The 15154-nt window shown below is 37.2% G+C and overlaps 1 protein-coding gene across 4 annotated transcripts in view; it reads right to left on the bottom strand.

The window, feature by feature from the left end:
• Window positions 1-6142: 6142 nt before the first annotated feature.
• The window catches only part of MLIP (muscular LMNA interacting protein), a 105796-nt gene continuing 96784 nt past the window's right edge, over window positions 6143-15154 (bottom strand). For all 4 annotated transcript variants that reach the window (XM_083856636.1, XM_083856640.1, XM_083856639.1 and 1 more), the window contains 2 exons: window positions 8535-8569; window positions 6143-6456 (listed from right to left, as the gene is read on the bottom strand). In XM_083856636.1, coding sequence (XP_083712762.1) covers window positions 8543-8569 — 27 coding nt within the window. In that variant the 3' untranslated portion in view covers window positions 6143-6456; window positions 8535-8542. The remainder of the gene's footprint in view (window positions 6457-8534; window positions 8570-15154) is intronic.

Here is a 15154-nt window from a genome sequence, read left to right on the forward strand (position 1 = left end):
AACCAGTCATCCTTCTGTCTCCATTTCTTAGTAAGTGAGAGGAACCTGGAGAAGCTGATGGTGGGTTGTTTCCTAGGAAATTAAGGGGATTTTTCCCTTTGTGACTTCAGCTGGGCTGCTTGGGAAGGCACAGCATCAAAAGGCAGCTGCTTTTGAAAGCACAGCCGGTGTGGATGCATTGCCATGAATGGTAGAGACATTAAGAGGCAAAGTGTGTGTATATTTATATATTTGGGCTTGTAATCCAAACACTGAAGTCTTCAATACAATTTCTTGCCAGCAGTGATTTTATTGGACCTGCCTCCTACGCTGTCCTGGTCACAACTAAGGAGCTGCAGATGAGGGAAAATTACATCTGGCCGCACAATTTTTATTTTTCTTTCTTGCAGGCAATTTCCTGTGTGAAAGATAACAGAAAGACCAAGGTCAGCAACAGGCAATCACTGTCCATCACATTAACAGTACATAAATCTTGACCTTCAAATTTGCTCTGCATTTTTTTTTTGTTTGTTTGTTTGTAATTTAAAAATCTGGACAACCTCAATTCTGTCACTGACTGCAATGACGCAACAAATATAAGGGAGATGAGAAAGGACAAGTTCATGAAAACAGTGAAGTACTCTCTGGAAATTATAATTAATTTCTTTCCTTTACATCTGTGCTGTTCTGTCAGCTCCAAGAGAATGACCTCTGATTCGCACTGACATTAGCAAAATTCAAATCTTCTTTATATTACAAATCTTCAGAAATACTTTTATCTAGATACCTCCTTGCTCTGGACACATAAGAGAGAATATGTGGTAAATGTCTGTCTGTCTGTCAGATTAAGTGAACAGACATATCTCCTTTTAACTTTAAAGACCTGCTGATGATAAACCAGAGGCAAGGAATTTGCTTGGAAATCATTTACACAGGAGTTAGATTTCTTTTAAAGGAACACAAAAATTAACTTGTGCTCTAAGCACCTTTGTTTGGAACAAAGTTGATATAATCCATTTTTCCCACTTGATGGCTTCTGTTCAAACCTTAAAAAAACCCAGAAAACTATTCTGTTGTGCTTCAACAAATAGATTATTTTTTTAGTATTTCCTTCAGTAAGCCAAGCAGCTCTGTCTTCACTGTGTGAAACCATGCACTGAATTATATGTAACAATTTAGAAACAGCTTGACATGATCCTTTTCCTCCGTTAAAGATTAGCCTGTTCCAAGCATAACAGCTGTCCTAAGATTTTGAGTTAGGGTCCTGGTACTAGTTCTAGTACTTAGAACTTCAAAAATTTAACAATTGTTGGCACAGTTAAGAGCAAAAATGTTTGTCTAGTTCCTCTCTCAGCAGTTTTTGATGTTTACACTCAGCTTCAGGACACACCACACATTTGGCAGAAATTCAAATATTAATACCACTGAATGGTTGGTGGAGTAAAAAATTAAAAAATTAAAAAAGACGTTAAAATGTCCAAGAACCTCTTTAAAGCTGGACCAGGGTTATTTCACAGCCTTTCTTTCAAAAGCGGTCCTAATTTGTCTGAATGAGCCTACTGGGCATCATAAAAACCTCATCACCTTCAGAGAAGGGTAGAATAGCAGTGCCTGGCAAGACTCCTGGTGCTGAAGGTGACTCCCAGGATGGACAGCAGAGCCCAACCCACTAGGCAAACACCTTCCCTTCTCCTGGCTGTGACAAGCAGACTGGAGTCAAGCCTTGTGCAGGGGGAATTGCTGCACTGTGACCTTATGCCAGGAAAATTAAGGGACACTCAGCCAGTTAAGAAAGAAATCACAATGCCAGACCCCAGGTCAGTCATTTGCCAGGACTCAATGCATCAGTGAATCAAAGTAATTGCTTATCTCCAGTTTAAACTCTGCAACGATACTGTCCACTCCTTTCACTGAATTCAGATGGAAATTTAACTGGTGACTCCTGGCACAGAATGCATCACTGATTTTTAATGGCCACAATACTTTATGCTTACTAATCTTTTTTATTAATGGTTGCAATGCAGTGAAAGTTGTAGTGCAAAATTACTACAACAAAAGTATTATCCCACAATGTATTGTCTCTACTTTGTACTAATGGCAGAATAGGGTTCATCCTCTTAATTTGTGAATGATTAGTTCTTAGATGTGTTTATGTAGAGACAAGCTGTGTGTTAAAGTGATTTTCTCACTCTCAATCCAGTCTTTGAATGTTTGGAGTAGGCATAGGAATGGGGGGTGCCTGGCAGCTCATTGCTGTGGGTTGTTGCTGTGGTAGCAAGCAGTGCCACTTTTAATTCAAAATTTCAGGGCTGCCTATATCAAGTCTTATGATGTTAATCCAAGTTACACATATCTCAGAATAATGGTTACTTATGTGACAAATTTCATTAGATGTCTGAGTCCTGTCACAGTGTGACTTGTTATTCACAGTCTCTGGCACCAATTCTCCCAATTCATCAAATATTTGAGTCAACAGATTTAGGGCCAGAGGTAGAGGAAGAGCCACTGACCCAAATTGTTTATGCCAAAGAAATCCCATTCCTCACACACAGAGATGCACACACACTAATGCCCAAGAGTTCAGAGTCAACAACCACAGGTAAAAAGAAATTATTTTATAGGTGCCACATATATACATTACATGTATCATTTTTATTATCATTATTATTGTCATTATTATTATCATTATTATGTGGTTGCTAAGCCCTCACAGCCTTTTTGCTCTACCCACCACAGTAATTGACCATGCATATTTCCCATGCCAGCTGCATCACTTGGTCAACCTGGAGGAAGCAGATCCTATCTCATTCCTCTTGCCAGCCGTACTCTTGTGTTGTGCCAAGGTCAGCCCACTCTGGGCTCAGCCCAGTGAAGCCTGTGGAGAGTGGAGGACACTGTGCATGAACTAGCACAGTGTCTATGTAGTCATACAATTGCAGATGCTCTCCTAAAGGTGTTTTTAGGACTTACAGAATAGGTAGCAGCAGTCATTGTGGATCATACCTGAGTAAGAAGCTCTCAAGAAACACCATCAGGTGCGGAAATTTTGGCAGGGGCCCCAGTATAGGATGGACCATATGCCACCTTCATTGTGTCATCAGTGCAGACTCTTGTGAACATATTAACCTGTGCATGGCTGCATTTAGCATCAGAGAGGTGATGTTTACTGTGAATTTGCCAATCCCAAACCTCATCAACCGGTCAGAGATGAAGGAGACAAGGATTATACTGTATTTCATTGACAGTATGAGCTCTCAGAAAGTACTGTGCTGGTGTTGCAAGGAAGTTATGCACATATTGGTGTTCATCTCGATTATGTGCTCCTACCTGATCCCACCAGTGAATCTTAGAATCATAGGATCATAAATTTTGGAAAAGAATTTAAGATCACCAAGTCTATCACTGTGTTCTCCACTAAACCATGTCCCCAAGTACTACATCCACACACCTATTGAACAGTACCTGGCATGGTGAATTCACCACTAACCTCAGGAGCTTATTTCAATGCTTGGCCACCCTTTGAGTGAAGAAATGTTTTCCTAACATCCAATCTAAACCTACTCTGGTACAAACTGAGGCCATTCTTACCCTGTTTATTGCTACTTGGAAGAAGAGACTGATTTCCTACCTGGCTACAACCTTCTTTCAGGTATTCATAGAGAGCAACAAGGTCAACCCTGAGCCTCCTTTTCTCCAGGCTAAACACCTTCAGCTCCCTCAACTGCATCTAGTAAGTCTGTATCTTAATCCTTTTAACAGGCTGGTCCTCAGTGTTGCCTAGTTGCCACTTTCTGATTCTCTCCTTTCAAGGATTTTTTTGTACCTTAAGGTACAGATTTTTCTTTCCTTTTCTATCCCTGAGTTGCTACTCTTACCATCTTAACAAAATCCTTCTCTCTGTGTTTTTACTTTTCTCATTTTGCATAGCTTTAGCTTGTGAACTCCCTGACATTTAAGCAATTTTCTCATTAAAACTGAGTCAAGACCAGAGCTCTGTGCCACACCAAACCAGGCTTCGGATGCCAGTCAGTTGAACCCTGGGGCCAAGGGCTGCCCTTATTCTGATGCAGCATCTAGATTTTCTCAAGTATGTCACTGCCCAAATACACCTATTGTGCTGGACACATTTCCCTTCTGACCACTTGGGCCAACTTTAATTAGTCATTTTCTTGATAGCTTGAGTCGTAGCACATAGCAACAAAAGAAACATCACAAGAATCATGGAGGTGAACATGGCATATCAGACTGCAAGAGAAGTTGAGGCAAAAAGGGCATCATAAGCCCTCACCAAAGATACACAGCCATCATGATCCTGATGGAAATGTCTATTTTACCAGAAAATCGTTACTAAAATCAGGGTACAGGCATCAGAACCTGGACTAAATATATTACACTATTGAATAAGCAGCATCCATTAATTTTCTAGTACTACAGAAAAAGCAATCTCTTTCATGATGTTTTGCTCTTTATAACCTCTCCTTAAAGAGTTTTTTCCTCTTAATACTTTTTCCACTGGTTTCCCAGGAGAATTTCTAGACAGTAATTGCCAATATAATCTCAATTTTCATTCACAGATGGAAGTTGTTTGAACAGAGAAGGAAACTGTTTCTTAAAGTATGCACAGATAAACAAAATCACAAACCTAGAGGTAAACAAAAAGATTTTTCCTTTGTCCTTCCTCTATTCCAAGTAGTTCTTTCTCTTGCATGTGTTCCTTTCACATATTGGCTTCAGTCTATCTCATGGGTTAATTTAAACTTAAGCCGTGTGAACAATTGTCTCAGCTAGACATGATGGAATGGATTTGGGCTCTACAAAAATGAAAATCAAGAGGAAAAGAAATCTGGGGTTGGAACAAATTCAGAACAAAATAAATGCCTTGAAAAAAGGGGCAGGGAAGGCTTTTGAGAAACACACACATGGCTTTAAATATGATTTTTTTTCCCATTTCAGTTCTTTACTGAAACCAAGAAATACTATTAGGTCCTTAGTGGGTAATGTATTACAGCTTCTACAGTATTTTTAACACATTTATAGTTATAAATTTGTATGTATGAATTTTTATCTTTTTTAAAATTTTTTCTATACTTTTTGTTCTATTTATGTGTTGATGTCTGTCCCCACGAACTCTCTTGAACTCACTGAAGTGCTTTTTCAGGTTTTTTCCACCACCTGGTTAATAGTATGCAATTCACAAGATCTATACAGTTAACTTCTTTTATTTTTCTATTGAGAAAAAAAAAACAAAACAAAACAAATACAAAAAACACCACCCTTAAATGCATAGCAATCTTTTCACAATATTCTTAAAAATTTATATATTACCTATAGAGAGAAAGACTTACTGAATGCTGACCCTTTCTTCTGTTTTCACAGCTACACAGTCCAACAGTTTAAAAGCAGTCTGAATTGAAGTTAAACCAGGTCCAATAGGGCAAAAGGCTGAATAGCCTATAGACTATTCCATTTAATTTTAATGTTTTTCCTTATGGTGGTATTTCATAAAATAGTTAATCGCATTAATTTTAATGAAAACAGTAGGGATTCTCATTAAAATATCAGTCTTAATCACAACACATGAGGAGATAAAATGCTCCTGTCCTCTGAGACAGGGCTGCGATGCAAAGGTCCTGAGCATGTTGTCAGAGTCCCCTGAGGGGTGACTTGTGGTTCAAAGGACCAAGACACTGGGGAGAGCTCAGGTAGGTCATGCAAGCATAGACAACCAACTTCCTTAGATGTTCATAATGCATTTTGAAAGCAAAATCTTTAAGATCCAGGCTTGGACAACACCATGTGGAAGCATCCTAAGATCAAAAACCCAGCAGCATAAACCGGAAAGTAGTGTTTTTTCCTGGTGTGCCGGGAGCGCAGACGGTAATGCTGCCTGCACTCTCCACCTGGTCAAAAGGGCTATGAATATTGCGTGGCAGGGGAAAATCACTGTGCATGTTCACTGCTATGGGTGCTGACACAAATCTGAATAATCTCTGGACTACTTCACAAAATACAAGTGTCTGCATGGTGGCAAGATGTGACCAAGTTTAGCACACAGGAATATTCTTTTCCCAGCAATGCTGGCATTTGTTCTCAGCTATTTGAAACCCACTGAGCCAGATTTACAGGAGTAAAAAACAAGAATCACAAAAACCACTTTGCAACAAAAATACAGCTTTATTTAATTTCAACATTTACATTATTTCTAAAGAAAATATGCTGTGTTATATTGGGCATCACTTAAACCAGCAAGCACTTCAAGAAATGGTGTGTTCATGTGTGTATCTCCGTGGTTAATTATGCTAGTACATAAGATTATTTCTTGAAAGAATATTTGATTGTTATTACTGCCTTGTGACTAGCTTACCAGAAGCAATATTTTTTAAAATGGTGCTTTAAATAAGACTGGTGCTGTGGATTCCTTCTTAATACAGAAACAGGCTTCAAAATTCAGTTTTAGCTCTTGATCCTAATTTGGGGCTGAAAAAGAAGGATTTTTGCATGAACACAATTTGTCAAAAATACAGATTAGAAAGATGCATAGCACATACTGAGGTCACTTAGTTCTCCTAATTTATACAGCCTGATAATCTGGCTAACGAATAGAATTCATAGTTTCACAGAAAAGGAAAACAACCCTAAAGATATATTCAGCCACCTCCTTTGTACTATAGCTGTGGGAGAAGATGAGAGCTGGCCGATCAGATTTATCTTGTGAGAAGCTTGCCCATCTTTGCAGCAGCCTGAGGCAAACTCCTTTTAGAACTTAAATTTTCAGAGCTGTAACTGTTCAAATTCAAACTAAATATCTCTCTCTGAAATTTAGACTCATTTCTATTTCTCCTCATAGGAAATATGGAAAAGTGACTAATATCCCTTTGTAATAGTCCATTATGAAGACAGAAGCTGCTGTGCCTCTACTGTGTCCTTATTTCTTATCTTCTGTGTGAAGACGTTGAAGCCTTTACATCTTTTCTGAATTACCCATTTGTTTCCCACATCCTATGCCACTGATTTTTCACTATACTGGAAAAAAGAGCAATTATCTTCATCATATTAGAAGCATTCCTTCCAACATCTCCGCGAAAGCATCACCTCTTCTACTCAGGCTCAGTTTTTCCTCCCCTATAATCCTCAGGTTCTCACCTGCAGGATTACTGTCATTCTTTTTTTGTCTGTACCCTCCATATTTCTTTGTATTTTTCTTCAAATAATTCTATCATATTTATTTCAAGCCATTCTTGTAATGAAAGTGAATTTATTTAAATTAAAATCCTGTCTTCCATGCTGTTTGGAAGTCCTCCCAAGTGAGCATAATCTGCAAATTGGGTAAGTCTATTGTCCATGTCATTGAGAAAGTAATTAATGGCAAAATTTTATAGTGCTAGAGCTAGAAGACAGCATTCTGGAAGTCTATGAGATGTTCTCCCACACAGGAAGCAAATAACTCTTCTCAGAGGCCTGCTTTCCAATCAAGTACCTATCTACCTTATGTGAATTTAATTTAGTCCGTATCTATTCTGCTTGCTTAGGGATGTTGTGTGAGACTACATTGAAGATACACTGTATAAAACACATCCTTATATCTGCCTTGCTGTCACAAAAGGAAATGAGATCAACTTGATAGGATTTGTTTCTGACGTGTCCCTGCGCAAATAATCTTATCTTCTTACCATTCTCTAGATACCCACAAATATGTTGCTTAATACCTTGTTCCAGAGTCTTAGAAATGCTGGTAGGACTGAATTTTCTGTAATTCTTTAGAGTTTCCTTTCCTCTTTTGCTTAGACAGAACATTGTGTTTACCTTTCTCCAGTTTTCTGGGAACTTACTCATCCTGGTAATCACTACTGTTTGAGAAATTGTTTAGGTTAAGTATTTTAATGGTAAATTTCATTAGGCTGTTCCATCCTGAATACTCCAATTTACCTCAGTATTCCATCAGGTGTTATTTTCAATTTCTCTCCATGATCCTACTCTTAAATTCTTAATAATAATTGAAATAAACTTTTAGTCATAATTATTCTCTTTTTTTGTGAAACAAGGAAAGAGAAAAAAAATGCTTTTTTTTTTCAGCCTTTTCAGTATCACCTGTTTGCTGAACTGTCTTGCTAAGTACTACATTAAATCAGCTCTCAGAACAGTACATTATTTGCAAGGTAGTATTATTTAACTCTAGCAAACCATTCATTCAATGGCAGTATGTGGTTATGTGCCCAAATATTAAAAAAAATCATCTTATTTCCCTGACATCATTTCACAATCTAATTCCAGAGTATACCTCAATTTATTCCAACCATTTGATTGCATCCCACTTAAAATTAATTCTATTGTGACTTTATTCTGTCATGCTAAGAATTGGAATTCTGCATTGGTAATTATCAATAGAAAATCATTCACCAAATATAGCCATCTTATTATCCAAACACTGAATTTTGTACCTAAAGCATCCTATCATCTTTTCAAATAAAATAATAAAAATTTGATAAAGTGACACCAAAATAGTTACATATTCAAATTGTGACTGTAATCAAATTCAAAAAAATAATAATACTCACCATAGTATCTAAACAGAACCTCTTTCATTGGAAACCTATAGAAAAATGAAAATAAAAAGTGAAAACGAAATGAAGAGGAAAATAAAACCTGCAATATGTTATACAGGAACAGTTGTATAAACTGGTGAAGAACTTCATACATCACTTCTCTTTTTGTTCAATCACTGGTTTGCTGCACTCTTTATTTACAACTCTGCTTACTGAACCAAGAATAATTTTTCATTCATTGATATTCTTGAGGAATTCTTCTGCATGCAGCAAATTTCAACAGACAAGCATCACCTTGACTAATAGCACATCAGAGGGCATGTCAGATTTACATCTGTTTTCCACTTTCCACTTCTTTTTTGAACCTCGTGTTGGGAAGACAGAGCATGTGGCCACCCTGCATTCATATGACATGGGTGTTGCTTGCCTCCCCCTTAGCAAGGATTTTGCCAGCCTCCTATAACAGCCTGGCACCCAAACCAAGGAGTAGGATAGACTACAGGGTAGACCAATAACTATCTAGGACACTGGTCTAAAAAGATAGTATTCAACAGTTGAAAATCTCTTTCCAGGCTGTATTTCAGAGGATGCTAGGGTGACATCCCCAGCAGAGATCTGAAGAGCCTATATGTCCAGGAAATCTGTGGATGTCCCTAATTTGGAGGGTGAGAGAGACTGGTATGCCAAGGGTATGCTCCCATTCTGGAGGACTTTGCCAGACTGGAGGAATGGGCTAGTAAAAGACTCATGAACAAAGGCAAATACAAAATCCTGCATGGGGCAGGGGACAAGGAGGGATGGAGGAAGTGCAATAGTACAAGACAGTGCAATAGCACAGGACAGTCACTGACAGACAGACAGACAGACAGACTGGGTAGCAGCTCTGATGAGAGTGACATAAGGTCTAGCTGACGCCACATTGAATGTGCATCAGTCCAGCCATCTTGTAATGAAGGATAACCTCATATACAGTTGCATTAATTAGAGCATACCCAGCAGGTTAAATGAAGTTATTCCCCTCTGCTGGGCACAATGGGAGGCTGCACCTGTAATATAGCTTCCATTTCTGAGCCCTCACAATAAAAATAGCTTTTTGCTTTGTCAAGCAAGCAGAAAAAACCAATAGACAACTATCAGAATGGTTACAAGTGTTCATTGATTTGTGGGAAAGATGTGTGACAGATGAGGGGTGGCTACAGATAGCACTTGTTAAACCTAAAGAGTAGGTTAAGGATTATCTGTTTTCCCTTTCTAGCCATTTGAGAAAGGTTTAATGACACCTCAGGTTTTCATGGTGAAAGAAAACAAGGCAGTAAGTGGGGAAATTTTAATTAGGCATAAGGAAGAATGTTTTATATCATAAGAGTGGTCAAACACTATAGCTAATTTTCATCTGATTCTATGATTCTAATTACTTATGCATTACTTAAATATGGGATAATTTTTAAAAACCTTCTTTGGCCTACATCTATGTTCTAACTAGCTCTTCACAGCAAGTTCTTTTCCTCTAAAACTATTTCTCATAACTCCTGCCATTCTTTGAAGGGGACCAATAACAACAGCTGTTTCTTAATGCCAGGCAAAATTAGATTGAAATTGCATTTTGAATCATATACTGATATTTCAAACTTTCTCTTCATTATTCTTAAATTCCTATCCTTTCAGACTTCTAAATGTAAACTTATGATGTGGTTTTGATTTGAATTTTTTGCCTAATGCACTATTTATGTTGTGGTTTTACATTTGCTGAATTTTGTTTATTAACAGGGAGACAGGATTTTTGGGAGAAAAAGGCGAAACAGGCTCAACCTAAAAATAAACAGATAGATTTTATTAATATATACTAAGAAAAGAAAGAAAAGAAGAGGGGGAAAAAAGACATTTAAACACTTTCCCCTCCCACTTTCATAAACTGTTTACTTTTTTACTTAGCACAGAGAGAAAATTGCTGGTTTTTATAAAAGAGAAAAAAAAAGTTAATGTCTTTGCCCAGAGGGTTTTTTTTTTTTTTCTTTTTTAGCTAACTCCCAGAACTTTAGGGCTGCAGGTGATTGAAAAAGCAAAAAGAAAAAGCATGTTCAAAAACGCTAATAAATTACTTTTTTTTACTCTACATCTAATTTAAAGCAACTTAAACTTGGATCAGCTCCCCAGAGCTCTGGAAAAAAACTTTCAAAATTCTCTTCTCTTTTAAACTAGAAGCTCCGGCAGCCAAGCCAAAAGTGCAGCCGCAGTGCACAATCACAGTGCACAGGGCCAGCGCTGCTGATCTGCAGCTCTTCTCCTCTCCCCATGGGCAGGAGCCGGGGGAGAGAAGGGACACTGCCGGCCGGGGCAGCTCTCACACACACAGCGGCTCCTCCCCAAAGCAAAAAAAAAAAAAAAAAAAAAAGCCAAATTACTTAAAGCCTTTAATTTAAGACTGAGTCTCCAAAAGCGTATACAACACTTTTATCTGTCAGCCAAGCTGTCAATCTATGCTAAACTACCACAACTTATAAAACTAATATATTTACAGAAATTATTTTTATGCCACCACCCTACAAATAAAATTCTATAAATGCATACAATGCTTTTCCTTGTTACAGCGTGGTGATCTAATATGCCCTTTCAAGTCAGTAGACTATAATTGAAAGTTTTTTACTTAAAAAAGAAAATATAATTGAAGCTGACTTAAGTATTGCCCAAATACCTGTTGCAATATAAATTTCCTATTGAACATAAAAAATCTTAAAGAAAAAAAATCAAAACATTGTTCTGTATAAAGTAATTAGAAAGTAATTAGAAAGTTTGTCTGCTGATATTTAAAGTTTTAATTTGAGAATTTAAAATTTAGTGTATTGTTTGGACCTGCCTTTCTATTTATAAGTATCAGAAGGCAACAGTTTATTGTCTCAGTGGCCCATCCAATTTAGAGTTTAAAGGATTTGTCACAGCTAACACCTGAAAGTCTTACTCCTTTAGTAAAAGCTGTACGTTTAATGTTTATTTTCAGGGTCATTAAATTTTCAGCTAAATGAACTGGTATAAGTTTACGGAGAGAGCTTAGGGTTGAAGTCCTTGGCCTACTCAAAATAAACTAAGGGTGGTGAGACCATAGCTCCAGAGAGGAATGGGTAGCAATGTTCTGCCATACCAGTCTACACCAGCTCTCCACTGCTTGGGCAACAAGGCTGCAAACTTGAGCAAGATTGAAAGCAAAAAGTGAATAGTACACCCATGATGTGACATATGAGGAAAGCACGAGGAGCAGCAGCATCTTCTTCCCCAACATGTCTGGGAGGATTAATCCCAGTGCCAAATGGAAAAAGTAGGTGCTTGCATTAAGCTGACCTTTGAGTGGGAGTGTTTCCAGTGGACTTCCCTCTACTTCCATTAGGTATCTAGCACATCCCTGTCCTTGCTTCGGCAAGTTGGAATCTTTACAAGTTGAAACGGCATTGAGCAGTATGCAAGAGCTGAATATTACAGAATAATTCAGGATCCAGTGAGGAGGATGTTTAACTGGAAGAACATCACTTTGCTGTTGTAATGCATTTTAGGTTGGAGCTTTTGTTTAAAGTTTAAACCCTTTACATAAATTCTTTAGTATACAAAGACACTTCCATAAAATGGGTACATTTTCCTCCTTTATGTAGAATCTATCAATGATTAATGCTATTGTTGGCTTCTGAGCAGGGACATTCCTTAAGTAAATAAAGACTAAGAGCAATGCAGAACAGAACTTTGGACCTTATTGACACTTTCATAGAATTTCAGATTTCAAGAACTTTTGCTACTTCGCACAAAAAGTCAGTAAAATCCTGTTGCCACTGAAGTCGATAGAATCAGCTTTTTCTCATGGGGTCTTTTTATGAATGTTGACTTCAGAAATGTTATTGAGTTCTCAAGTAAATATTGCAGATCTTCCATGAACAACGAACAGATAAAACTGAGTAATTACTTCACTGCAGCAAAAGATTAAATGAACCTAAAGTAACTGTATTGTAACTAATTAGTCATTTATTAGTAATTGTAATTGTAGACTTGGGATTTTGTAAATCACAGATGAATAAGGGTAATGAGGACATACTTTTAGACCCTGCACACAATCGGTTTTTTTTAGATTATACAGGTACATATGCCCCATGTTCTCTCTAAAGGTTCTGACTCAGAAGGTTCTGACTCAGTAAAATTCTGAGACTGATTACACCATTAACACATCACAGCCTGGGCAAACACTAGCTTTACTTGAAAGGAAGACATTAGATATCAGAAATTATCGGTATAGTGCTTGTCTATCTTTCAAAGAGTATCCTTCAGACTTCCTCCATTTAAAATGCACTGCTTGCAGAAGAGAATTACACAAGGAGGAGAATATTGCTTATTTATTTTCTTACTTTCACGGAGAAGTCACAGGTCTTACTCGGTACATGCCACAACAGAATGACGCTAAAATTACACAAATGCTATTCTTCTGAATACAAAAGTACCTCTGTTTGTTTGTTTGTTGGTTGGTTTGTTGGTTGGTTGGTTTACTATTATTATCTCCAGTGAACACTTTGCTTTGAGGAAAACAACACAAATTACTAAGAAAAAACTAGCAGCATATTTCCTCCATTTCCACTCTCACTCCTTCTTAGAGGTGTTTACATTTCACAGAGCATCTGCCCATCCATTTGGGGTTTTTTGGAATTGCACAAATCACACTTACTTTCTCATTATGAGGGAGGAACATTGCAGGAGAAGTTAAGTATGAGCCTATATATAATTTGAGATAAAGAGAGCAGATAATAATTTAGATAACATAGGAGAATGATCTAAGGGTCTTATGATAGCAGTAAGAGTAATATTTGGATTATGACTTGGCAGATTTTTTCCTAATCAGTTCATCATCCAAACAGAATTCACTGATAAAAAAAAGACATATTAAATTAGGTGGGGATTTGTGGGTTATGAAACTCATAAGGTGGAAAGTTGGTATAAACTGTTCCTAGAGACAAGATAGGTTCCCAAATAAAAAGGAACAATGTAGATGCCTGAAAGATGTTGTGACTTTAAAAATCATCAACCAAGAACTATCTTGCTTTTTTTAATTCACTGGAAAGGGAAAGCATTATTACATGCAATTCTGAAAACCCAACCACACAAAAGAGAAAATGGTGAAAATGTGTTTGTTTTTCAGAAATGGTCAACAACAACTTATCTCCAAGAAGCCACTACCCTCAGGTCAGCTAAGAAGGCTGTTCCAAATAACCTCCTGCTAGTTCTGTGTTGCTCTCCTGTCCGTCTCCAAGACAGCATAAGTGTTGATCTCTTTCTGAATATCAGTGCTATATACTTCCATTTAAAACAGTAGATCCCAAAGATATCAAAATGGCTTTGCTCAGTTCTTCTTGAGTGAGAATGAGAAAAGGAGATCATCTCCAGATGCATTTGTGTCTTCTCTGATACCCATTAAACATACAAAGAGATTACTCAGTCTTCATGTGGCCAGCATGATGTGCCCTGGTCACCTCCTCCTGCTAAAAATGAGATTAAAAACCGGGGAAAATATTAGATCATTTGCTCTGTACAAGTGAGTTGAACAGCTCTATGAAAAATGTTTTCTTTGGTTTGTAATAGAGAAAATAGTAAATGTGTCATCTCTTGATGTGACTTTCTGAGCAGCTTATGGTGAGCCTGACACAATTCTTACTGATATTTCTACATGGACTGGAGTGCATGACTGTGACCTGCATAGTCATAGCTGCAAAATACACATTAATGACAGGGCTCAGGGAACCAGCACAAATAGCTAGCTTGCTCAGCTGTACAAAATGGTATCTGACGCTTTTTTTCAACTTTAAATGATTTGTCTCTAGCTAACATTATTATAAGTCATCCAATAAGAGGTTTATCAAAGGAAATACAAAGCATATTGATAACAGCACTTATAAATCTTCTTTCCCATCAATTGTGTTTGGTCCTTATAAATGCAACCACAGTTTCATGAGATGTAGTTGTTCTACAGGTCATGGTACAAATTGTTGTAGTACATTTAAGCTTTTTTTAAAAAATGTAGATAGAAATCCTGTTCAAAGTGCTTACTTAAAACATAAGGGAACTTTTAGAAGATGGTTCTAATATATTTTACCTGCCTTGGAACAGATCAAGTTGGCCTCTAACTAAAGGAATTTTGCACTTTTTTGTGTCAGACTTTACTATGTCAGTACAACATCCTTCACTTTCTGAACTGATCTTAACAATGCATCAGTTAAACTATGTGTCTTGTCTCTTAGAGAGTTCTCTTTGAAAATATCTGTCTTTCCATTAGATTTGCAAAATTCTTCCTCAATGTGCAAATTGTAAAGCAGTAGGATGAGAGACAAGGATCTAGCTGTTTCCTTCCCTCTGTTTTCAAATACATGAAAATCATCTGCATCATCAGAGGCTGAAAATATATACACACACACTTATACAAATACACATGTATACATATATGTATATATATATATACAAATTTTAGAGTTCCTGGTGCACTGCAAATCTGCTTAATCTCAAAACCAATTTTATTCTCAGAACTATGTAGTCTCTCTCACTGCCTTCTAATCATAGACCATTATTTCAATAATATTTCTGAAACTTTACTGCTGAGATGGAAAAAAAACAAC

This window comes from Zosterops lateralis (assembly GCF_965231275.1).
Source record: "Zosterops lateralis genome assembly, chromosome: 3".
NCBI classification, from domain to species: Eukaryota; Metazoa; Chordata; class Aves; order Passeriformes; family Zosteropidae; genus Zosterops; species Zosterops lateralis.